General features: G+C 39.5%; 1 protein-coding gene across 1 annotated transcript in view; it reads left to right on the top strand.

Moving 5' to 3' along the window:
* cdh11 (cadherin 11, type 2, OB-cadherin (osteoblast)) overlaps positions 1 to 26,209 on the top strand; it is a 56,772-nt gene extending 30,563 nt beyond the window's left edge. The window contains exons 2-12 of the mRNA XM_055207847.2: positions 4,616 to 5,117; positions 5,833 to 6,127; positions 6,763 to 6,882; positions 8,623 to 8,790; positions 10,280 to 10,467; positions 13,258 to 13,511; positions 13,729 to 13,865; positions 14,465 to 14,586; positions 17,499 to 17,616; positions 23,725 to 23,976; positions 24,534 to 26,209. Of these exons, the coding sequence (XP_055063822.2) occupies positions 4,866 to 5,117; positions 5,833 to 6,127; positions 6,763 to 6,882; positions 8,623 to 8,790; positions 10,280 to 10,467; positions 13,258 to 13,511; positions 13,729 to 13,865; positions 14,465 to 14,586; positions 17,499 to 17,616; positions 23,725 to 23,976; positions 24,534 to 25,030 (2,403 nt within the window). The 5' untranslated portion in view covers positions 4,616 to 4,865 and the 3' untranslated portion in view covers positions 25,031 to 26,209. The remainder of the gene's footprint in view (positions 1 to 4,615; positions 5,118 to 5,832; positions 6,128 to 6,762; positions 6,883 to 8,622; positions 8,791 to 10,279; positions 10,468 to 13,257; positions 13,512 to 13,728; positions 13,866 to 14,464; positions 14,587 to 17,498; positions 17,617 to 23,724; positions 23,977 to 24,533) is intronic.
* Positions 26,210 to 26,675: the final 466 nt, after the last annotated feature.

The following is a 26,675-nucleotide window of genomic DNA, read 5'->3' as shown; positions in this document are numbered from 1 at the left end:
CTGAGCATAGCTGCTGAGGGAGCAAGCAGAGAGTTGCATATATCAAATCTGCACAGAGATGAATCATCGTTATTGCATCGCACCGGTTCTATCCAGGTGTGCTTTTGCCTGGTCCAGAATGCTGCTGAGTGTAAAATTAAAAGCAAGATATAAAGAGAAAAAATGGGTGAAATAGAGTACATCTGACCACGCCATTTTCACATTAGCGTTTGCTCTCTCAAGTCACTTTTCATTAGATACCAAGTTCATGTTGAAAGATCCAGAGGAGCAGAGTGTGCCTGCAGCTGAATTGCAGTAATTTTCTGTTTTCGTTTAGTGATAGCTACTAAAATTCAGAAACCAATGGGGTAAGTGGCTGTTAACTGAAAATACTGTGCAAAGAACAGAATAACTCTTTCACTCACGTCTGACTCTTTCACACAAATAGCTTTACTTATGTCTGGTCTCAAGTGTCATTCTGTGAACATTCCTCTAAGTCCGCTTCCAAATCCTTTTCATGTGAAAGTATACATGTGATAGAATATTAGATTCAATATGATCGCAGGAGAGTCATGACAAGGCTTTGACACTTGGGGATTTTGTGCATCCATCTGTCTTGTTTACTTGGGAGATTGAAGCAAACACTATAAGAGTTTTACTTCATATCAAATTCCTTTCAGATGCTGCAGTTACTCCCTCTCACTTCAAGGCTTTTGCAGTGGTGACCATAACTTTTTATTATAATTAAGGTCTTGGCATTTTATAGTGTAGAATTCAATATTTAAGGGATGTGTAATATATTCCATTAAATGTATTCCACTAAACTAGTAATTATAGGCTGGAAGGCTTGGTAATCATTCGCGGTTTCAAAACACTGAGGCATTTTCCTCCCTTGCCCTCCATGTACTATAACAGTACACGCTAGCAGTACTGCAGTACTTTTTCGTCTGCTCCAGAGACACAATAATACAATATCTGTATTTCATGTATTCTTCAATTGAATGTTTTAGAAGTCACGGAGTGTTAATATATCCCCTCTCATTTAAATCAGCTTAAATTGTCCTCTGAATGTTTGAGCGGAGACACACTGAGACAGTTACAGTGATAAGAGTGCCTAATAAATAACACACTGTACCACGGTTACAGATGTTGCAGATATTGCAGGGCTAATGAATTACTTATTATCCTTTAGTGACTGTAAACTTGGTCTGTAATACAAAAGTTCCAGTCAGGACATGAATAAATCAGTTTGGGGGGATAAAGCATTTGCTGCGTTTTATTTTTTATTGAATCATCAAGTGGTTTGGTGTTTTAAAAACAAAAGAGAATGCTCCCGTGAGGAATAAGAAAAAGCCCAGAGCTATTCTGTAAAAAATGCTGTGGGTTGTGGTTTTAATGGGGAAATACAGAGCGGTCTGTGAGCCCAGCATTCCAGTCTGACATTAAAAGACATGAACTTTATGGAAAGGTAGTTGATATCTAAACATTTTCAGGGTGCGGTAGGTGTCCGTTGTGCTTTTCTGATTTAAATTGCCCTATTTTCCTTGATATTTCATGATGCAGTTCCAGAATCTCACATTATGTCAGCCATGTTGATTGAGGGTTCAGGTAAATGCTCTGGATTCCAGCTGCTCATAGGAAACACGGTTTGAGAGAAAGGCCTTAGAGGCTGTAAAACAGCTCTAACTAACGGAGCATGCTGATATTTTGGTGGCCGCCGGTCAATAATGAAGGCAGGGATAAAATATCTTTTTCTTCTTGCATCACTGCCAATTTACAGCCGAGACTGAAAAATGCGTAAAGCAATATAATGTAATCATTATAGGGTCTGACAGTATGGAGGTCTACCTGAGTTAGGGTGCCAGTTTTCCTAGTTCTCCGCTGGATGCACTTTATTTGGTATATATTTATGAGCACAGGAAATCTGTTCTGTTTAGTCTCTTCCTTATCCAGCTCTCAACTGCCTTTCACACACTTATAAACCCCTCCTTCTTACATCTCTGAAGTGTGGATTTGACGTACTGTTATTAGGCTAGAGATGGTGCACTGGGCCTGTACTGTGTTTGTGTGTGTGTGGGCACAACAGGCCACCGTGGCTGTTTTGTCAAAGCTGAAGGTTGTTAGCAGCTCACTGGATGAGAAAATACCCAGCGGGCCTAACTCCCATAGCACTTCCACCTACGCCCAGACTGAGAGCGATGAACGGCCATTATGGGATTTCGTCCATCACCTCAAGTGGTTATTTATGGGATGTGTAACATGACAAGTGTTTACACTAGATAAAGGCCTGGAAAATGATCCATTGACAGCTATTAAAGCAGGGTTTGTTTGTGACGTTCATATTGGGAATTTTAGTGTTCAAGGTTTTCTTTCTTTTTGTAATTAAGCAGAAAATCTTATCACGTTTTCAAAAATAAATAAAAATCGGTTGTGAGACTTGGAGTCTTGTGGGTTTTATTGTGCAACATTGAGAATAGCTGCAACAATGGGTTGCTGGTAGACCGCTGACTGGCTAATGCCTAATTGAATAAGTGCAAATGGGCTTACAACCTCTGATGCTTAATTAGTTCAGGGTACACTGTTACAAAATGAATTAATATATTTCAACACAGTCAATTAAACTTTGATTCCTGTGTGGTCTAAGACATTAAGCTTGTTGTATATGAAAGGGCTGTATATACTCTATGGTTGTCACAATACCGATTTCAATAGTCTGTACCAAAGGTGCACACCTAAAATGTAATTGAACATAGGCTGAAAAACAAAAACAATAGAGCCATTACAGAAAATTTTAATGGTTTCCATTAAAATACCAATAGGAACCATTAGCTTTTACCATTAAAACCACTACACTGTAATGTGTTTTGGGCCATATTCCATAAGAACCAATACATAGAACCAATGCATATCATTAGAGACCAACAAAGACCAATACACTGTACTGTGTTTTGGGCCATATTCCATTAGAACCAATAAAATTCCCAATAAACCAATAGAATTTCTGTGATGGTGTCTATTGGTATTTTTAGCAGGGATATTACCAAAATCTTCTATCATGATAGGATTCATTTAATATCATGATAACGATATGTATCACGGTAGAGTTTTTTATGTTTTAATAAGGTTAAAATCTTTAATACCATAGAAAGGTTCATTCTCACAAAAAATAAAAACTTATACAAGCATAAAAAGAAGATAAAACAAACAAAACTTAAATCAATTTTTTGTTGATCCTGGATCAACATTTTAATCAAAGATACCCCAACCTACCCTTAACTCAAACCCTAACCATTTTTAAACCCTCAATTTAGTGTGAAATAATAGTTTGAGGAGTATTTCTTAAAAGCCCCTAACCCAATCCTAAACCTAAATCTTACATGCACACTAATCTTAATCCTGCAATCTGACCAACAATGGTGTTAATACAGGATCACATCTTACTTGGTGAAATCACTTTCACCCTGAAGATAAACAGTCAATGATAAAGGAATGATAGTAAATAATTATGTACAGTATGTATGTTAGGGGTGGGCGATATGACCAAAATCTTCTATCACGATTCAGGATTCATTTTATATCATGATAACGATATGTATCATGGTAGAGTTTTTTGTGTTTAAATAAGATTTTTCTGTTTAAAATCTTTAATACCAAAGAAATGTTCATAATTCTCACAAAAACCTTATACAAGCATAAAATGAAAGCAAAAACAAACAAAACTAAATAAATGAATGGTAATAAATAATTATGTATGTGATTTAGTCAAGAGCAGTGAGAGATTTTCTCTTAATGCTGTTTCATAAACACGTGACAGACAGGAGCAAAATTAGATAACTTCCCCTTTAAGACCAAACTCCGGACCCTATGTTACACATACGCTTTCTCTTTTAGCTGTTTACTTTCTCTTAAGACCTAAATGGTCGTGTTTATGAGGATACTTGCAAAGTATTTTGATGCATATGTATTTAAGGTGAATAATGCGGGAAATGCTCACGAGCTTAATGAGCAGCGGTTGGGCGACTTGTGCACTCCTCACACACAGAAAGAGCGCACGCATATAGATTTGTTGTTTGCGTTTCAATGGCTTAAAATAACTTGTTTTAAAACTGTGGTGCTTAAATATGTGTACAAACGTTACATTTTTGCGACCACACGCACAGGAGCGTGATGTGGGCGTGTAAACTCAATAGAGACGATAGTCCAAAATCTCTACCGGTTGACAAATTTCTACCGGTTAATCATGTCGACCGGTTTATCGCCCACCCCTTATTGAACTTATAAATATAACGTGACTAAATTCAATGTAGTATTTAGTAAATATTGCATAATTTTAAAACTACATAACAGTCAGTAATAAAGAACAAATACACTAAGAGAAGTTTTTTTATTTTATTCAATAATATCTGTCAGAATGTGTTTACACAAAACTGTGTTTACATTACTACCCTGCCATGATGAAAAATGATAAGAGCTTTTAAGTGCCTATCTGTTGGCATGTGTGGACCTTACTGAATCACTTCCATTTCAATGATGCTAATTATAACGTAGAAGAAGTGCTATTGTTTTAATTTGAATATCCACCTTGTACCTCTGACATGCCCTCTCGTGTAACCGATGATATGTTCATTTTTTTCAGAATCGGCTACACACCGAGAGAGAGAAGAAGAAGAAGAAGCGAAGGACAGTTAAGTGATGAATCTCCGCATGGACAGTCAAATCCGGTGAGGTCTGCAGTCCTTCTGCTCCTGTCCCCCCAACCCCTCAGCCCCTTTACAAACCCAACCAGCTACAAGACACCACCTCCAAGGATACTCTCTGGACCTTAATAATATCCATAGGACGGGTACAAACAGGAAGGCCCAGAGGAAGTGGAGAGTGTGGGCAGGATGTGGGGGGGAGTGAGACTGCAGGTGATCTTCTTGTGTTTGGGGGCTGCACTATGGAGCGCTGCGGTGACATCAGCGCACAGGGGCTCGGGACTGAGGCAGGGCGGCCATCGCCGACATCCCTCCTTACACAGACACAGAGAGAGAGGCAAAGAGGGCCAAGTGCTTCACCGTTCCAAACGAGGCTGGGTTTGGAACCAGTTCTTTGTCATTGAGGAGTACACAGGCCCAGATCCCGTCTTAGTAGGACGTGTAAGTGAAAACTAAGCAACTTTTACATTCATTTCTTGTTGTCCTCTTCCTCTTTTAATTCTTAAGGTTATGCTGTGAAGGAAAGTCATTGGGGTTTTCATTACAGACAGAGTCCTTGCGATATCCTTCATTTGTTCCACAAAAGCAATAAGTGGCCTACTTGATTAAAGGTTATAAATTGGATTTCCTTTTTAATAACCCTACAGTCCCCTATGGTTCTTGCATAGGGGAAATGGACGATTTATGGGCCTGCCGAATAGTTACATGGCAAACCTAGAGCATGTTGTCCTTTTAATTCCCATTTGAACTGAAGGTTTAAACTTATCGAGTGGGGATATTCTGTGTCAGGATTTTAATATTAAAATCAACCTTTCTTTATTCAGAGCAGATCTATACAGCGCATGTTTAACGTAAGCAATCAAACCACACTAAAATAAAGTCTGCTTTTATTTTTATGTAAAATGATGTCGCTTCAGTAGACTCAGAAAAAGATTTTTCCCCATGCTACATGTAAATGCACCATCAATGCAGCAGCCCATCAGGAAGGATATTACTGTAAGATACAATATGAGTATGTTAATGTGATACCCTGGTATCACGGGTCACTAAAGATCAGCTAAAAAGCTTTCTACTTCATTCACAGTGTACTACTTTCCATATAGTCTGTTTTTGCTACTCATTGCCACGTCCTTTTCCTTTCTGTCCGTCCTTCTAGCTTCATTCGGATGTAGATTCAGGGGATGGAAACATTAAATACATTCTTTCAGGGGAAGGTGCAGGCACTATTTTTGTCATTGATGACAAAACAGGCAACATTCATGCCACAAAGACTCTGGACAGAGAAGAGCAGGCCCAGTATACCCTGACAGCCCAGGCCGTGGCCAGAGATACCAACAAGCCCCTGGAGCCTCCCTCCGAGTTTATTGTCAAGGTGCAGGACATCAACGACAATCCCCCAGAATTCCTCCACGGCCCATACTACGCTAGCGTGGCAGAGATGTCCAATGTCGGTGAGTCTGAACCTCAGAAAAGCATATTTGTCAGCTTCTTTACTTTACTACTTTTCTCGACGAGCCTTTCCCTGACAGCTTGTTCCTCATGAATTATTCAAGAGAGCTGAAATCTGACTCTCAGAAAGTGACTCGTACTCTTGTTGCAACTGTTGTTTTGCAGTCAGGCTTCAGGTGTGTGCGTGTGTGCTTACATTTGTTTGTGTGTTCGCTGCTTTTTCACTGAGCAATACATCATCAGTAATGCCCTCCTGTCACAGGGTAACGATCTGTTACCCCAATACCCCCCATTCACGGCTCATGTAATACTTCTGGGAACCCGGAAAAGCTGGTTTTGGCCAGGTCAATTTCATATACTTGCAAGTTGGTACACAAAGTGAGTAAATCGAATCAGATTTTAGGGAATTTAGACAAGGTGAAACAAAACAAAAAGCCCGAAGTGCACCTGAGATACAGTTATTGCGTTTGTAATGGCATTCAACTTTAAACTTTCACTTTAAAATACAAAAATTGCAAAATCGTATCCCTTGCTGTGAATGTCGGTAAGAGGTGATTTTTCATACTTTTGGGCGAGATCCAAAAGTGTTTCTGTATCATGGCTGATGATGAGTCAACATTATTGCCTTCCTCCTCAGGTACTTCGGTTATAAAGGTCACAGCTACAGACGCAGATGACCCCACATACGGCAACAGCGCCAGGCTGGTCTACAGCATCCTGCAGGGGCAGCCATATTTTTCCGTGGAGCCACAAACAGGTACAGTTACCAGTAATGAGATTTTACATTGCTCCATGAGGCAATCGTGCATTCAAATATGCATCACGTGCAATGTCATGTTTAGCTTCAATTCAATTATCTTGGCGTGAGGATTGGGAATGAAGAGGATAGTTTTTCACGCTTCGCGAGAGAACTTTGCTTTTCTGAGCTAAATTAACCCGTGGTCAGATTAGTCCTACAGTTCCCCCGTGGCTGTCGAAACCCTAACAGCAGTCTGAAGGGATGGAGCAGATGCTGCTAATAAACTAAAGCTGGATATTTTGCTTGATCCTGTTCAGTGCTGACATTTGTAATTCACTGTTGGCTTATCAGTGTGATGCTAACAAAGTCGACATACAATGGTCCCACGTGTATTCCCTTTGCATTATGAGGGAATACATTTATAATAAGGGCTTTATGAAGCTTAACAAAGTGTGATAGGTTATATGCTGAAAACAATTGGCAAGGTAAAGCGTCAGTTAAAACCAATAATAAATGTAGACATTACGGGGCAGTTTTCCAGACAGGGCTTAAACTAGTCTCAGACTAACTTCAATGTTAGTGTTGTCTTGATCGAAAACAACTTGCTCTGACATGTCTTAAAATATATGTGCGAGTGTGTTGTGTCTGAAAATGCACATTAGTAATGTTTATTTATAAATGATGCTTTTAAAAATGACATTAATATCTTGATTTAACTAAGGCTTAGTCCTGACTTAAAGGATTAGTCCATTTTCAAAAAAAAAAATCCAGATAATTTACTCACCACCATGTCATCCAAAATGTTGATGTATTTCTTTGTTCAGTCGAAAAGAAATTATGAAAACATTCCAGGATTTTTCTCATTTTAATGGACTTTAATGGACCCCAACACTTAACACTTAACTCAACACTTAATTTTTTTTTTAATTGAGTTTTTAAAGACTCTAAATGATTCCAAACGAGGCATAAGGGTCTTATCTAGTGACTTGACAAGAAAAATTATTATCTTTTAAACCACAACTTCTCGTCTATCTCAGGTCCTGTGATGTGCCAGCGCGACCTCACACAATACCTCATCACGTCAAGGGGTAACGGATGATGAATGCGAAACTTCACCCCTTGTATTTACAAGTTTCCAACGTTGTTATATGTTGAATGATAATATTTAATGTCTTTTTGTCGGTTTAAAATGGTCCGCAAATGTGTGTTTCATATATGTAACACGTGACCTTTCTACGTCATTACGGAATTACGTGAGGTTGCGCTGGGGCTTCACAGGACCGGAGATAGACGAGAAGTTGTGGTTTAAAAGTGCATATTTTTATTTTTATTGTCAAAAATTACAATTGTTTTGCTAGATAAGACCTTATGCCTATCTGTATCTTATTATTTATAAAATATACTTAGCTGGTCCTGTTTTCTTGTCTGGGCTTTGTTTGCTCAAATATCTGTTTGCTAAATGAGGGCCAGGTGAAAATTAATTAAAATATCTTCATTATTTATCACAATACTTCCATAACATTTGTTTTCCTACTATGGAAGTCAATGGTTACAAATCAAAATATCTTATTTTGTGTTCATCAAAATAAAAACTCAGGTTTAGAACAAGTTAAGGGTGAGTAAATAATGACCGAATTTTCATTTTGGGGTGACTATCCCTTTAACAGCAATGTCCTAAATTAGATGAACAACGTAGGTACTGTACAAAAGCTGATTTTGTATGACGTAAACATGTACTATGTTTGTACATTTCTATAGGAATTATTCGGACAGCTCTTCCGAACATGGACAGAGAGGCCAGGCAGGAGTATGACGTCGTCATCCAGGCCAAGGACATGGGTGGACACATGGGTGGTCTGTCAGGAACCACTCAGGTTAAAATCACCCTGACTGATGTCAATGACAACCCGCCAAAGTTTTCTCAGGGTGAGAAAATTTCTTCTTTCTGCTACAAATGTTTCTCTTTTTCTTTCTATCTCTCAGCAATCGATCATTTTTTGTTTGCCTTCATCCCTGTCAAATGTCATTATAGTCACGGTGGCCATCCCTTGGTCTTGCTACACACAACATTACTCTAACCTCGGCTACAGTATGCATGCACCAAGACAGAAGAGATTGCTCTTAGCCAGTATATATCTCATTCTTCCTAACACTTCAATCTTTCAGTCACACATTAACGCTGACAAGTCTTCAGGAGCCTGCTAATTCGTCCTACAAATATTAAAATGAAAATATCACAGCTTAAATTTTCAAATCTTCTTAAGCATTCAGCACAAACATGATGTCATCAGTTTCCTTTAGCGTGAAAGGCCTGAATAAAATATTTACGGTGTTTGTGTACAACTGAAGATAGAGCGGGAGCCGGTTGGAGTGAGCTAGCATTGTGTTTCGCCAACGTGACATTAAACTGCACACTAAGCACATAGATTTTATCTGTCTTTTGTTGCAGAAATCGCCACAATAAATCTCTTCAGAGCTTGTGCTTTTTTGTGCACTCTAAGCCTCAGGCTTGGTAGGTAAGGCCTTCAAGCTTTTTTCCCTGACTAAAGCAGAATGTCGCATTTGTCCCAGAAGACCGACTCATTCCCATCCCTGTGTTTTTGGTGGTAGTAGCCGTTATTCATGGACTAAAATAAAATGTACATTGCAAGGTTTTTGCCCACAATGAGTAGCTTAGGCTAGGAAACCCTTAAATCTACCTTGAGCCGCCTATTGCACGATGATGGAAAAGTTCAGAAAAGATTTAATGTGGATGGCAGCCTGGCTCGGTGCATTGGTTGAAATCTGAGCCTCTGATTTTTAATGTGGTTGTGCTAGCTTAAAAAAATCAGACGTCCGTCTGGCTCATTATAGATTCACAGAGTTGTCCGGCCAATCAGAAACCGACTCTGAGAGCACGACTTGGAACGTGCCTAGAAACTCCGCTCACACAAGTCAAGATGAAAATGCTACATTTCCTTTTTCTGTTTGATTGAAAAAGCAAAACCTTTTGCATATGGCCTGGCCTTTCTTCGGGAGGACTTCCGCCCCATGTGGGAGTTATTTTTGTAAATGCAGCTGAAGTGTTTGGCTCTCAGCATACAGGGAGTGGAGCCATATGGTCCTTCTGCGAGCCCCAGCCTCAGGCAGGTGTCCATTATAGTCTTCATACACCCACATACACGTACAGCCTCACTCGATTGCACAAATACAAAATTTCACACATACACTTCTAGCTAAGAGCTCACAGGTGCCAGGCAGCTGAAGGTAGCGCTGGTATCATGCAGCGAACTTGGCTCTCCGTTCCCGGGTGGGCAGTGTGATGATGATTCGTCTTGCCTGTGACTCACTGATATTATAAACCTTATTACATTCTGCCCCCGTCTCATCACACCCCTTCAATAGAGCTCCCGGGACTGATTCTCTTCCTCCACAGGTGTGTACGCCATGTCAGTCTCCGAAGACAAGGTTCCCGGTGAAGAGGTGGGCCGGCTGAAGGCCAAAGATCTGGACCTGGCAGAGAACGGGCTGGTGGATTATCGCATTTTAGAGGGTGATGGAATGAACATTTTTGAGATCACGAAAGACTCCGAGACCCAGGAGGCTGTCGTCAAACTGAAGAAGGTGAGAAAGACCTTTGGGAAGTAAAAGAGCACAAAGTGAAAGGATGACTGTCATAGCAGTTTCATTATGTAAGTGTGATTGTGAATGGAAGAAAGTGTGCATGTGCATGTTGTGAAAGCCATCGTGTTCTTGTCAAATATCATTGATTTGAATTTCTATCCAAGCACTCTCTCTCTCTCTCTCTTTCTTCTCCTGAGTAATTATTTGCATTTAGCCTATTTGCTTTTGTATTTGCTTTTGTATTTGCATGGAGGCACGTGTGTGATGTGGTTCTGATGCAGGTGTGGAGTCTTGGGCTTGGGAGTGATTTCTCAGGGTTCCGCTTTATAATTCCGTTGACATTGCCTTCATCGCGTTTCTTATTATTTCTGAGACGAGCATTGACTTTCATAGCTGGTTCTGTCTCTTCCCATGTGGGGAGCTCATCTGGGCCGCACGCGTGCTGAGTTGTCATGCTGGACTGAAGCTCAGGTTATTGCTCCCTGCTCTGAGGCCCAGGATTATGTAGACAATTACGCAGCCGCTCAGGTTAGACTGCCGGCCATTCGTTCCTCCTCCGCCTGTGGTTGAGAAAAATTTCTCACAGTGCCCAGAGCAACCAGTTCTAGCCTGAGAGCCAAACAGACCCTGCCTGCAGCCGTAACGCTGCCACCTGCTGGTGATCTTTTTACCTAGAATTCCAAACCTTAAGATGGCTGGTATCTGTATATCTCCAATGATAGTTTGTTTGATGCTAGTAAGGATTGACTCAGAAAGGGCTGAGCATAATGCAGAGAAAAGTAAAAAGTATTATCAGGATTGTGGATGTCAATTGATGTACAGTGCATTCAAGCTATATACATTTTTATCAGTATGTGTATTTGTTAGGAATCGAACGCACAAGGTTTTGTTTTGATAACGTAGCACCCTGACAACTGAGCTACAAGAGAGCTTTTTAGATTACCGAGAAGGGTAAGGAGGGGAAGCAGAAAGGAGAGAGAACAGACAATACAGCTTGCCAACAACTATCAGCTGGATGCAGTGCTGCTTCACTCAATAACACAATGCCTCGCTGATACACCTCTTGGGAAATCATCACCTTTTGCTCTTCAAAGCATGTTGAAAATTAAAGTCGAAATTACTGACGGAATTGCCAGGGTTTTAATCAAGTATTCTGTTTCAACTGCAGGCTAGCGACGCAGGCTGAATATTAAGAGGAGACGTAGCATTATTGTGAATATTATCTGCTTCTGATTAGGTGCGGTCGGGAGTTATTAGGTGCCAAAATAAAGGATCGTAGTGGGGGAAATAAATGGAGAACAGAAGACGAGATGGGACCCGTGTTGTCAGAATAAACAAGAGGATAGTTTCCAACCTGTTGGAGGAAAGAACTGGGTCATACTTGTTTCCAGTGTTGGCAGCTTCATTAAAGAAATTCAAAGAAAAGAAAATAAGGGAGGGTAGAGGAAACAAGAAAAAACAGCCTCGAACCAATCAACGGAGAGCTAGCCAGCATGTGTACGTGTGAGTGTGTGTTTGAGTTGATATGTTCCCTTTAAGTGTAATTCTCGCTTGGTAATTTGCGAGTGAGCGGTGTGACGGGTGAGATAGGCTAATCAGAAAACAGGCGGACGTGTGAAAACTGCCCATGCAGAAGGAGAGAGGCAGACCAGACGAGAGCTTTAGCACAGTCGCTTTTATAATGAAGTTTAATTTGCCTTCATCTTAATGGGGTTAAATGTAGGTATTGTATAAAGAAGTGGGACCTTGAATTGATATGTCTTCAAAAAAAAATGATATTCTTGTTATTTGTGTTATAAGCTTGAATGTAGTCTTTTTCTAAATGTATTACAACAGTGCCATCTAGTTTCATAGTTTTCTTTTTAATTTTTTTTTCTTTAGAAATAGGTACAGTATGAATACTGGTACACTTACATGCATTATCAGATCACTGTTTATTTGTTACTTAAAAAAACAAAAATCTGCATTAAAGTGATAGTTCACCCAAAAATGAAAATTCTGTCATTATTTACTCACCCTCATGTTGTTAAAAACTTATATAAATGTCTTTGTTCTGATGAACACAAAGGAAGATATTTTAAGAAATGTTTGTAAGCAAACATTCCATGTTCGTGGACCCCATTTACTTCCATAGTATTCTTTTTTCATAGTATGGAAGTGAATGGGGTCCACAAACGGTTTGGTTATTTCTCAAAATATCTTCCTTTGTGGTCATTAGAACAAAGACATTTATACAGGTTTGTAACAACACGAGGGTTTGTAAATGATGACATAATTTTCATTTTTGGGTGAACTTTCCCTTTAATTTTTTTAGAAATAAATAAACAGTGATCTGATAATGCATACATGTTTATTTTGTTCTGAATTTTATTTTGAAATGTATTTTGTTTATTTTTAACAACATGAGAGTGAGTAAATGATAACAAAATTTTCATTTTTGGCTGAAATATCCCTTTAATGTCCTCCAGTAGTGGAACATTGACACTGATTGATGTAACCATTTGGATCTTTTTTTATTCTTTTTTATGTCAATTACATTTTTCTTAATAGTCCTGCTTCACCTATATTTACCACAATTCCTTGATTTATTGATAATCTATTCTTGATTCGTTTATTTCTCTGAGGCTTTGAGCTGGTAATTCACCTTCAGTCCTCCAAAAGTCTATAATCATTTGACACATTTGTCATTTTTCTATTTGAACTTGTATAGTAATTCCTGAAAATTACTGTTTTATTGATAGCATCCATCAAAAATGGATTAACTGAATTGAGTTCTGTTTTGGTTTTCAGCCTGTGGACTTTGAGACCAAACGCTCGTACACACTAAAGGTTGAGGCCTCCAACACACACGTGGATCCCCGTTTTATTGCCTGGGGTCCATACAAAGATACCACCATTGTGAAAATAGCAGTGGAAGATGCAGACGAACCCCCGACCTTCATGTCTCCCAACTACAACTTTGAGGTGGAGGAGAACGCCCCAGCAGGCACTTTGGTTGGCCGTGTGCATGCCAAAGACACTGACTTGAGGAACAGCCAAATCAGGTAACAACGGAAAATGTCAAAATGATGCTAGCATTTTTTTCCAAGTAGCTGAATGAGTGTTTTCTATATTGTGTATTTATATACTATACTTAGTTTATCCTTTCGCAATATTGTGTATGTACATAACAATCATGCCAACAAAGCATTCTTGCTTTCTGACTCTGAGAAAGACCAAAAGAAAATGTTCCCACACTGAGATTTTTCTCTTTTATCCCAGATATATGATCCCACGCTACACAGACTTGGAAGAATTCTTTACTGTTAATTCCGAGGACGGCATTATTAAGACCACAAAACCTTTAGATCGGGAAGCACAAGCTTGGCACAACATCTCTGTCAGTGCTACTGAGATTGGTAGGTCAATCATCTCTTTTTTTGGGCTTTTAAATAACAGGGTAGCCATACGTTGTTCACATTTTTCCCTGACCAAGCTCCCCAGCTCTCCCTACACCCTGCTCTTATGTGGTTGTAGTGTCGCCAGGACTCCGGCATGATTTCAGAGAGACAGCCACAGATTGCCTCTTCAAACTCCAAATCATACCCTCAGTTCAGTGAACAGTGTGTAATTGCCCTTAAATTGTATGTGTATGCGATCTTTTCCATGTGCAGTATTTGTGTCTCGTTGAATACACTTTCTTTTACATTTCGCTGTCTTTGATAATTTCCAGCATGTAAAATTCATGTCTGGAGCTTCACACAAAATGGTCTTTTGAGTGCACCTATACTTCGAAGCATAATATCTAGACATTCACAAAACCTGATAATTTCAGTCTGGAGACTGTGAAAGACACGTTTTTTCATCACAGTTTTCACAGCTCTGGGTCTGTCTTTTTATCTCCCTTAAACCAAGGCTGTTGGTGATTTATATGATTTATACAGTAAACAACAATGCGGTATACAATGTATAAAGCTAATGTAAAGATATGTTAATTTGATTTGTGTTGTTGTTCCAGACGGACATCACCAAGATGCGAAAGTACGAGTCAATATTAAAGTCAAAGACGTGAATGACAACGCTCCAGAATTTGCAACTCAAAATGAAGTGTTTGTGTGTGAGAACGTCAGCCCTGGCAGAGTAAGATACTTTTTTTGTGTTAATGCAATTATCACTTCATTTTCAGTATAAAAGATATCTAATTAGATTAGTCTTAGTCTTTTGGTATAAAAGGAGATGTGGTAAATGTCTGGTGAAGGAATGGTGGCCTACTAACACCAAACATTATCTTTGATTCCTGTTTTAGTGACCTATGAAATGTAAGACTTACTTTAAACAGAAAGCAGGAATTAGCTCATTACTAAGGAGGTCACAACTTTATCCTAATATCTAAATTTAGTCAATGTCATGCAGACTTTACTTTTGTTGTAAAGTTGAAAGTTTGAGTAAGTGACAGGGAAAGAGAGGAAGAGAGGGAGAGATGAAAAATGCATCAGTTTATTTAAAAGCCTGTAATTTTGGTAAAGTATCATACATTTACCAAATTGACTTTACCAGTAAATACAAATATTTGTTATTCACCCACGCAAAAAGTTTACATCTTTTTACCAGTAAGATATCATTTACACATCAGTATCAAAATGGCGGTAAACTGTCAGAGATCGAAAGTTTCTTCTCAACCGCCGCGCGGTGAGATTTGTGTTTGTTGGTGTAAACAATGGTAGGTTATGTCTTCATATCTGTGGGCTGTATTTGTGTTGTTTCTATTTCTTGACCAAACAACATTGTATTAGATGCAGTTGTGTCCGGTGACTTCTTTTCCAAGGGGCGCGAATTCAAAATATGTGTTTGTTGCGTCATGTGAACCATGTGCATCATATGTCATTTCAAAATACTTACATTGAACGTGTTAACGATAAAAGAGACGGTCACGTTCACAAATTACTCGCAAGATACTCACTTAACACTAAACTCTGATTACACATGAGATTAAGCGAGTGTCTGGCAAACGTGAGCGTCTCTTATCATAAACCCTTTTGAAGCGTCTGCAGCAGGCTCTTATATTGACATGACACGTGATGCACTTATGTTTGTCACATTTTAAAATGACGAGCCACACACATGACTGGCTAAATACATTTGTGACAAGTAGTAATGTCTAAACATGGCTTTACACAGAATGTTGGGCAATTCAACAAATAGATAGTAAACTGTCTTAAATAGGGATGCTCCGATCGATCAGCCACCGATCGGTATCGGACGATAATGGCATTAAATGACTCGATCGTTACTCGCTAAATTTGCAGATCTCATGAACCGATCTTTCGGTTTACTTTTGTCATCATAGGGATCCTAAATGCGGCTCCAATTAGAGACAATTTTTGAGCATTTTTATAACCCGTTGCTCATGTGCGACGTGCAGATTTGTATTTCTCTCTTTGCTTTTACAGAGATATGTGTATTTTCTATGAGGATGCGATCCGGTCAACAGCGCGACACATCTTCACATCTCCATAAAACAGCGTATACAACATATATCTATTGCGGCCAAAAATCCTCGTGCCAAAAGTTTATTATTTGCATGCGTTTTAAAGTTTTGAGCGTTTAAACTTTAATGTTCCTCACAGCTGCTTACACCTGACCCGTGCACGCACAACCGGGTGTGCCTCATAAGCCTTGAAAAGTGAAGCCTCTGGCTCTTTGATCGCCCCCTGGTGGCTGGCTGCAGTACAAGTCATAACCCCACCTTCTCCATTCAAATGAATAGGACTTTGCTCTAAATAAAAAAAAAATTTACACTTCCTATAAAAGTTTTCGAAAGATGGTTTTGGTCCTTTCAAGTAGTTGTTATCACGCTGATATATGTTCAAGTGTTAATTTTTGTGATAAGTTTCATTTTAGCTTGTAATTTGATGCTATAGAAACCGGGCGTGTCGTTATGATTGGAATGGTTGAATTGGCCGCGCGAGCGTTTGGGCGGAAGTTTGATACCGCGGCTCCGCCTCTGGCTTCACGGACGATTCCTTCTGCGCATGCCTCGGCTCCAAACTGACGTTTTTACGTAACATGGCGGCGACTGTGGTTGGACATTTTTGGCTTCAATTCATTACAATAGTGGGAGGCGACGTCGCGTCGTCCATCTTTTTTTACAGTCTATGGCAACAACAGCCTGTCATCAGTGCATGTGAACAGAGCGATCTCTCTCACATCTTAAAGCTACAGTAACCTCATTCATCTCTCGATTAAATCACTCTCTGCTTTTGACTAAGGAACTGTTATACTTTATACGAATGCGTGCATGTTTAATTCATACAGTAAAGAGTGTGAAGTGTTTTATTTTCATTACTTTTAAGAGACATAAACCTTTTTGCAAAGAGATATTAAATATCTTTTTGCAGAAGAAATATTTGTTGTGCTTATTTATTTGATTCTCTATTAAAACAATAATATATCTAATTACTGCAAGTAATATAACAAAGGCAACATCTGTGGTATTACTTTATCTAGAAAAAATGTTAACTGTTACAGTCATCAAAAAGCTTGCATATCAGCTTAAAAAATTGTCATCGGAATCAATATCGGCCGATCACAAAGATAACAAATCCGTAATCGGTATCGGCTGCAAAAATCCTGATCGGAGCATCCCTAGTCATAAACAAGATTTGGCACATTTGGCACTTCACGTGTGTTCGACTTCATTTAGCCTGTGGAGAGAAACTTCCATAAACCATGCCAGGTAAATATGTCATCTGTGTCAAAATGTTTTGATTGTCCCGAAGTTGCCAGCGCGTTATTACGCCATCCGTGCCTATGCCATTATAATCCTATTCCCTGTTCTGTCATAGCATCGTACCAGTAATTTACTGGTAATCTTACAACTTCTCCTACTGGTAAATTAGCAGTATTTCTAAAAAATAGTCCTGTTCACAGTCACACATGATCTCTTAACTGCAATTTACCAGTGAAGCCTATATGTGTGAAAGCACTTAAAGACATGCCTTGGTGGTTTTAACTCATTTAACATGATTTGAAATGAACTCTGTCCTCCACAGCTCATCGAGACGGTTAGTGCTGTGGATAAGGATGAAATGTCCCACCGCCAGCACTTCCACTTCAGCCTGGCCCCCGAGGTCTCCAACAACCACAATTTCTCCCTCAAGGACAACAGAGGTATGTGACACACACACACACACACACACACAAAAAAAACGTTACAGAATCACGACCACTGTAAAACTGCCTTGAAAACACACAATATTTTCGTTAATTTCAACCCAAATTAGTTTATTTATGCATAGGAGTGAGTGCCTGAGAGTTGCCCAACCAACTCTGTGTTGTCAATCAGGTCGTGATGAGGTAAAAAAACTCAAGTCAACTTCCTCTCTTATTAATTATGAAGGCATCTCTCTAGTTTGCCATCTGTGGATTCGAAACGTGGGAGACCCAGCTGGTAGGCAGCAGCGGTTGTATAAGTTTCTCAGGCATCATGCTTGCTGCACCCTGGAAACCTTTATCGCCATGCTTTACTCCACTCGGTTACATGTGCAAACCTTCCTGGACTTTGACCAAACAGACAGACGCAGGTCAGGAGACCGTATGTACGAGTCCCACCTGATGTTAGACTTGGTTGCGGTGAAATGAGAACTCCCTAGTTTCAGCTCAATGGACTTTAGTCAGGGTAGATGCCCTGTTTAATTTTACAGGAATCAAGCTGTGCTGAGCAGAAGTACTGTCTGCTTAATGGTTTGTAAAGTTGCGTTTGGTTTAAATTCCTTAATTGAAAATATCTAAAAGCTTGGAAAATTAGACCAACATACTGTAGGAGCTTAAGATAGAACAGCTTATTGAACAGATGCATGTTATTCGTGTGAAAATTAAATATGGCATATAGCCCTGAATAAAGTCTATGAGGAATGCTTGGATCATTATTGGATAGAGACCAATAGTGGATATTGGACATCTGTTATATAATGATAAATGTATGTATTTAGTATACTATATAAAAATATTGCTTTATAGCTTGCTATATAAGATTTCAACCCTGTCTCACAAAATGATGTACCTAAAGTCACAAAATTTTGTGAGTCTTTTCCGTGACACTGACATGTTTTTCCACCTTTTGCGTGAACATGTCACGTATTTCTGTTTATGTGTCACTGTCATGTATTTGTGACTCAACTGTTTTGTCCTATTTTCAAACCATTGACGCTTTGATTTAGGGTTAGATTTGGTGCTTATACCTTTTTTCATGATTTATTTTTTATATTTTATGATTTTTAAACCATTGTCTGGCATTAGGGGTTAGAGTTGGGTTTGGGTAAGGATGTCATTTTATGTAAATCTAACCCTAGACCAAAGCGACAACGGTAAGAAAATAGGACAAAACAAATACGTGACATTGACACGTAAACAGAAATACGTGACATGTTCACGCAAAAAGGCGGAAAAACGTGTCAGTGTCACGGAAAAGACTCACAAAATTACGTGACTATAGGTACGTAATTTTGTGATACTGGATTGAAGATTTTCACATATTTCACTGCCATAATTGAGTTGGCATATTTCTCTCTGACCACCAAAAGGCTGGAAAACCAATAATGGAGTCAGTCGCTGTTTCCAGTAATTCCACATAATTATTGTTTGATTGATGATTAAATAACTCGTTTCTTAATAGGAAATAGCTCTCAAAAGTTTCCCCTGTGAAAACTTTCTTCTAAAAGCAGATTTTTCTCCAGACTCCCAGATGATCTGTTTTACTGTAGAGGTGCGCTCTGTAATTTTGTGCTAATTAAAAAATGACTGAAGACTTCAGTATCTGTGAGCCAAACGAAGCTGTTTTGGTTTACATGTGGTGGGTTGGACCCGTAGGAGCATTGCCTTGTTGAGATCACATGACCAATTGTAGCCAATTGGGCAGTTGTAGCCTAGTGGTTAGGAAGTAGGGATTGAAACCCGAGAGTTTCTGGTTCGAGTCTTACAGCTGGCGGGTTGCAACTGTGGTGCACCTTACCTTTATTGCTCCCCGGGAGCTGGGATAGCTGCCCGCTGCCCGCTGCTCTGGGGGGGGGGTTAAATGCAGAGGTCACATTTCGAGGATGCGTTGCATGCTCGAAATGCTTTCACTTTCAATCAGTGGCGGCTCGTGACTGCTTTTCCGAGGGGCGCAAATTCAAAATATGTGTTTGTTGCGTCATGTGAACTATGTGCACCACGAGTTTTGTCAAAATAAGTGCCTGCTGCACACGCGTCAAAACCGTTTATGATAAAAGAGATGCTCACGTTCACAAAATACACGCAAGACACTCCCTTAACATTAAACTCTAATTGCGCATGAGATTATGCGAGTATCTGGCAAATGCGAGCATCTCTTTTATCATAAACCCTTTAGACGCGTCTGCAGCAGGCACTTATTTTGACAAGACACATGATTCACTCGACGCGCCGAACACATATTTTGAAATTACGAACCACACACATCACTGGCTACATACATGTTGTGACAAACTTCGCATCGTGCGCCCTCGAAAAAAGAAGTCACTGGCCGCCACTGCTTCAATAAAAAAAAAACACAAACATCTCACATGTTCAATAGAACAAATATGATCCAGGCTTGAGTAAAACATACATTAATTGCATGTTCACAATCACATATTTATTTAAGCATTAGTTAGACTGAGAATACATTTAAACTGAGAAAGAAGCTGAGGACAGTAAAGAGAGAGAAATGACTCTCTATTTCCCATTTGGTCTGCTGTAATGAGAAATGAGATGAGCACTTTTTAGCAGGCCATTTCAAAAGACAACAATATTAGGGAGACAGATTAAGCTACTCAGATTGACTGGAACCAGAGCTTTTCAATCGGATACAGCTTTCATCAGCTTTGCCCACCCATTTATCTAGAGGTCCATTAAAAGGAGGCTCCGCACAGAGGCTTCTCTTATCACTAAGACTTAATAAAGTCATGCTTGAACTCTGAATATTTGTATGAACTCACTTATTTAGAGTGTAGGATATTATTTGTGTTTAGTTGCGCTGATGAAAGTGATAAAACTTTGATGTCAAATTCAAATTATGTTTTATTAATCACAATCCCTTAGGCAAAGAAGGCAGCGATGGTTATGTGTTTCTGCTGGAAAACAGAGCTGATGAGATAAAGAAGAAAGGAGTAATAAATGTATTATATGTGTTCTAGGGATGGACACCAGTACGGACTTGAAAGTGACAGTATTAACTATATTAAAAACAAGCCAATGGCATCTATGTTCAAACCAGCCATGGTTTTTAAAATATAGAGACAGGCATGCTGTGATAAAAATAGTGGTCCATGCTTATTAAGATAGTTAAAGTAATCCTGCAGTTAGAGCAGAGACATCACTTTCAGAGCGATTTTGAAGTTGCTGTGGTTCGGTATTTTTGCTAGACCTTTTGCTAGACATAAACAACCCAGCAAGCAACAGCCAACATTTTAATGTCTAGGTTGACAATACCCCTAATGTGACTTCTAGCCAACATAATTTAGTTACATGTTGTTTTAGCCAAAAATAACTTGTGAGATGTATGATATTCAACATGGATTACAAGTTGTTTGATTTAATTATTTATTTTTATCTTATTTATTTTTGGGCTGTGGTTACTGTAGACTAATACATTTTTACTGACAGCCAGTGGCGGCTCGTGACTCCTCATCCGAGCGGCGCGAATTCAAAATAAATGTTCGGAGTATCATGTGTGTGGTTCCCTTTTCCAAAATATGTGTCCTGCTTGTCAAGAGATCCTGTGTGCATAATGTGTTTTGTCAAAATAAGTGCCTGCTGCACGCACGTCAAAACCGTTTATGATAAAATAGACGCTCACGTTCACAAAATACACCCAAGACACTCACTTATGTGATTATGCGAGTACATGTATATGGCATACGCGAGCGTCTCTTTTATCATAAACCCTTTAGACGCGTCTGCAGCAGGCACTTAATTTGACAAGACACGTGATCTCTCAAAGCGCAGAACACATATTTTGAAATGACGAACCACACACGACGGCTACATACAGTACATCATGTGACGAACTTCGCATCGTGCGCCTTCAAAAAATGAAGTCACCAGCCGACACTGCTGACAGCCCAAATTTTGCTGAACGTTGTGTATTGGACAGCTGGTACACGGCTTTTAAATGCTAAATTGCTTGCAGGGGACTCTGGTCCAGAAGCATCTTCAGTTTTATAGTTGCTTTTATTTCACACACTGTATAATAGAGATGCGACGGTAAATGCAGGTATACACTAATAATACCTGGCCAATAAATATTCTGAATCGCACCGCCAATATTATGCAAAGCTATTTTATATACTACGCTTTTGATCATTATCGATCTGAAATCACTGTTAGTCATTTATAACATGCAATTGAAAAACAACACCCGTCAAACATATTCATTATACATATTCTTTATTATAATGAAAATACCTAAAAAGGTTTGAAGTAGTGATGTTACATTTGAACCGAGGCCTCGAAGCTTGTGTCGCCTCGATTCGAAGCTGGTGTTGTTAATGTAGAAATCACGTGACCAATGGCTTCACTTTCTGCTCAGTCACGTGTTTGTTGTTTCATAAAAAGTTTTTTAGCAGTTATTTGCATTATTCACATTTTAGTCCCACATAATACTGAATAGATAGTATTGTATTTACATATACTTGTGCATGTGAACAGTATTCAATAAAATACAGTATAGACGAAATTGAGTATTCACACACATTGTTGTCTAAGCTTTATTTGTACACATAATAGTAATATTCATCTGAATTTCGTCAGCTGTTTGCTTCATTGACAGACCTTCCAGAAGCGACTGCTATGTGTTTTATTAACCAAAAAAATGGCGCTGTTTTCGACACCCTCTTTGAGGCTTCAATCACGGTTCGAAACAGTAAGGGAAGTTAGCAATGCTTCATTCGAAGCTTCATTTTTCCATCACTAGTTTGAAAAACACCAATATAAATATATCCTTAAGCCATTTCCTGGAGCTGGCCGTGTAATGTTTTTTCTTCTCCGCCCCATATTGAGTTTCTGCACGAGAGCGCTCTCTGGCTTTTGGATGTAGCGGCATTTCACGGTTATTCATTGAAAAGCATAGCAGGCATCATCGGGCGATTTATCGGTCCACCCCTACTGTATAACCAAGTCTTATGCTACATACACACCAAGTGGGAAGCATTTGAAGCAAATAGCGCGTTTTTGCTGCAATCACCCAGCCTAATTTGCATCTATTCTTGTCTCTGCATTGACTTTGTATGTAATCTACTAGCGCAAATTGTTAAATTTGCTTCTCGTGTGCACACCCCATTAAATATGATTGTTTAAATGTCTGATTCAGAACTAAATGTTCAGTTGGTTGCATTTTATTTTAATGTTTGTGTAGTGTTAACCTGAAACAAGAAGTGCTTTTGGACCAGTGCTGGTTATATTTAGCAAAATGGTCTGTAATGATGAAAATTATGTCAACGTTGAAGTGGGGTGCGACATAAAGCCAGCGATGCCAATCTAACATCTACTGTACTGGACCAACAAAAAACACCAATGCACAACCCTGATGCACTCACCCTCCCTTACAAAATACTTTGTTTTGTGGGTAGGAGTTCATTTGGCTCTGTATTTCCCCAAAGAGGTGCCCAAAAATCCTCTTAAAAGCCAATACAGAACAGTTAACAAGGGCAAGGTGTCTCTCTCTGTCTCAAATGTGGCAAATTGATACTGTAATCTACCTGACATAGCATGATATAGAATTATAATGTATAACGGCAGATTGATAGTGCCCGCCTGTGCCATCGTCCTATATGAAGGCTTATCATTAACAGCCTTCCCTGACAGAGCCACTGAAGGTTGAAGACAGTGGTGCCAGAGGGAGAGAAGATTACTAAACCCCAAGCCCCTAAATGAACTCACTCCATCTACGCCTTCAGCGTGACCTTGCTCTGAGTCAGGAAAGTGCGCTGGCGCTGATCCATCCCTCCCAGTTGCAAATAAAACCAATACCGTTCCCTCTGCTCTAACTTTGATTACACTTCCAAAAGCTGATAAATGTTCACAATATTAAACATGAATTTAATATTGGAGGATTCACACCTCATTAACTCTTACCAGTGGCTGTGAGTCATTCGTATGACACCTAAACTCTGGGGAGGGCAGAACTTTACTGTGATTCTGTTCAACACAAACAACACATTTACAACTGCTTTTACTAAAGTCTGGTAAACTGGGCTAAACGTTTCCTCTCTTTGTTTATAGACAGCACCGCTAGTATATTTGTGATCCGGAAGGGATTCAGCAGAATGGCCCAGGATGTGTATCATCTTCCTATCGAGATCAATGACAACGGCATACCACCAATGAGCAGCACCAATACCCTGATAGTCCGCGTGTGCAGCTGCGACAGCAAAGACACGATCCTGTCTTGCAACGTGGAGCCTTTCATCTTGACGGCTGGGCTCAGCACCGGAGCCCTGATCGCCATCTTGGCCTGCATTGTTATTCTACTTGGTAAGCATAATTATTATTATTATTTATTTATTTTTATCAAATTATTGCCTTTATAGATTGTATTGCATTTCTGAACAAATCCTGCAGTATGAGCAAAAAACTGAGGATAAATTGTGCAACCATGTGTAAATATGCGTGGTCTAGCTCAGTTGGCTTAAGCATCTTATAGGGACCCGATGCGTGTCAATATTAGCATTTCAGGCCAGAATGCACTGAAGTTGTCTTTAAGGCTTAAAGTATTTATGAAACAGATGTTTTACAGAGAGGCTAAGATAAACAGCATCATGTATTTACTTTGCTCGTCCCTAGAAGCTGGTCAGATCTTCAGAAGGGATTACGAATTTATTCGAAGGCCTATTTTAGAGCTGTAATGCTGCATGTCATCATTCACCACAATATATGAGCTGTCTTATGTTTTGCTGACTTACTAAAGAGCTTTATTATAGCGTTGCGTGTTCCACGAACAGTTTGTCATTGTATCTCCTGTACCTATAATAAGAAAACGCTATTCTCGCACGCTATTAGTATGGGCTTGACGTTTGCTTGCTTCTCCGCAGTGATCGTGGTGCTGTTTGTAGCCCTGAGCCGCCAGAAGAAGGAGCCTTTGATCGTGTTTGAGGAGGAAGACATTCGAGAGAACATCATCACCTATGATGACGAGGGAGGCGGAGAGGAGGACACAGAGGCGTTTGACATTGCCACCTTACAGAACCCGGACGGTGCCAACGGCTTCTTGCCTCGTAAGGACATCAAACCCGAGCTGCAGTATGCCTTGCGTCCCGGTCTGAGGCCAATCGGCAACAGCGTGGACGTGGACGATTTTATCAAAACACGGATTTCCGACGCGGACAATGATCCCACGGCACCCCCGTATGACTCCATTCAGATCTACGGTTACGAAGGCAGGGGCTCGGTCGCCGGCTCGCTCAGTTCCTTGGAGTCGGTAACAACAGATTCGGACCTGGACTACGATTACCTCCAAAGCTGGGGGCCACGCTTCAAGAAACTCGCCGATCTTTACGGCTCCAAAGACTCGGCCGATGACAACTCTTAACGTTCACTCAAACGAGTCTTTTTTTCATCTCCCTCCACGCTGCCCTCCTCCACCAACCGTGTGTTCTTCGTGAAGTTTACTATAAGTATTCCATGAGTTTATCGATTTATAGTAAACTTTAGGTTGTTTGTTAGATTCGAGTATACGTGCAGTATACTAGACACGTAAGGGTCATAGGTACGATCACAATGTGCTGTGGGGGAGCAAGAAGGGTAGAAATAAATTTCACAAAAAGATAAACAAAAGAGACACCTCCGCTGGATGTGTCGGCGTGTATGAAATCAAGAAATATGTGACGATGTTGTTTTAGAACTAAAGAACATTATATTTCACTTTTAATGTTTATAGGTTCCTACAGGTTTGAGGTTATGGATGTGAATCACAGACAGACGTGGATTTGTTGATACTGTGAATGAGCTCACGGAGAAAAAAATAAAAAAAACAGTTGCCTTATTAAGAAATCTGGAGAGTACGTCAGCAAATTAAGACTTGTAACGTCTGTAGCGCCTCCATGTTGTCTTTGGAGATATTGTCCAAACAGGTCCTCTTGTTTTTTTTTTTTTTTTTATATATATATTTGGAAGCTGATGGATCCAGCAAAATAGTGTTCCTGTCATCTAAAAATAAACTTCAGCCCAGTTCCATCTGCGAACAATCACGAAGACCTGTGAGCTCGAAAATCGCCTTAACTAATGGACACTCTTGCAACACAGTGCATTTTTTTGTAACTTGAAAGCTATATCCTAAAGCAAGCTAAAGTCCTTATAACGTATGTACAGTACAATGTGCAAAATATGTCTCTTGAGGATCAATCCTGCACCTATCAGTTTATGTAAATCTCTTTTTTAATTATGATAAAATCACTATGACTATCATTATTTTCATTTTTCTTTCATTTTTTGTTTTTCTTTATGGCTTATTTGATTCTCCTTTGGGAGAAACTAGCAGTCTGTCCTGTCACAGTGAGAACTGGCTAATTTTTATGTCAATTTTATGGTAACTATTTGTACAATTTTAAAAGTTCTTATTTTAGTATACATACAAATATCAGTATTTCAACATGTAAGGAAAATATTACAGGCATCACACTTATATTTTATGAACATTGTACTGTTGCTTTATTATGTGCTTCAATCCAAGGAGCAAAAAACTTTGAAATAAATGCTCTTTTTATAAAAAGATCAATGGCGGTAATAAATGTGTGTGAACGCGTACTATATCTATCATCGGTTTTCACAATGCAAATTCTTTGTAGCACAAGTAATGACAAAAACACAAAGGTTGAATGAGGACACGGTGCCTTAAAGCCACTCGACGCATGAATTGCATTCGCACTCGCAGAGCTTTTCATTGCTTTTAGTGCTTTCCAGTGGTGGGTCTCGCCATTGTCTGCCAGCGGAGAGTCTTGCATTCTTTCCTCTCCCAGGGTAGCCACACATTGAAAGGTCAATGTGCACTTTGTTAAAAAAAGGAAAATAGTTACATAAAACCCAACTTCAGCCCACCTGAATTAGATTTGACACCAATTTCCCAGAAGGGCTTTGGAAGAGCACTGCTGCAGGTCTTTCCATCCTTTGAAGGAAAACTGTAGCCGTGTATAAAGTGCAGAACCATACTCGGTGGAACCATAGCCTTTAGCTATTCT

The sequence above is a fragment of the Misgurnus anguillicaudatus genome, chromosome 21, assembly GCF_027580225.2.
Source record: "Misgurnus anguillicaudatus chromosome 21, ASM2758022v2, whole genome shotgun sequence".
In the NCBI taxonomy this organism is placed as follows: domain Eukaryota; kingdom Metazoa; phylum Chordata; class Actinopteri; order Cypriniformes; family Cobitidae; genus Misgurnus; species Misgurnus anguillicaudatus.
This window is presented reverse-complemented; position numbering and strand designations above follow the sequence as displayed.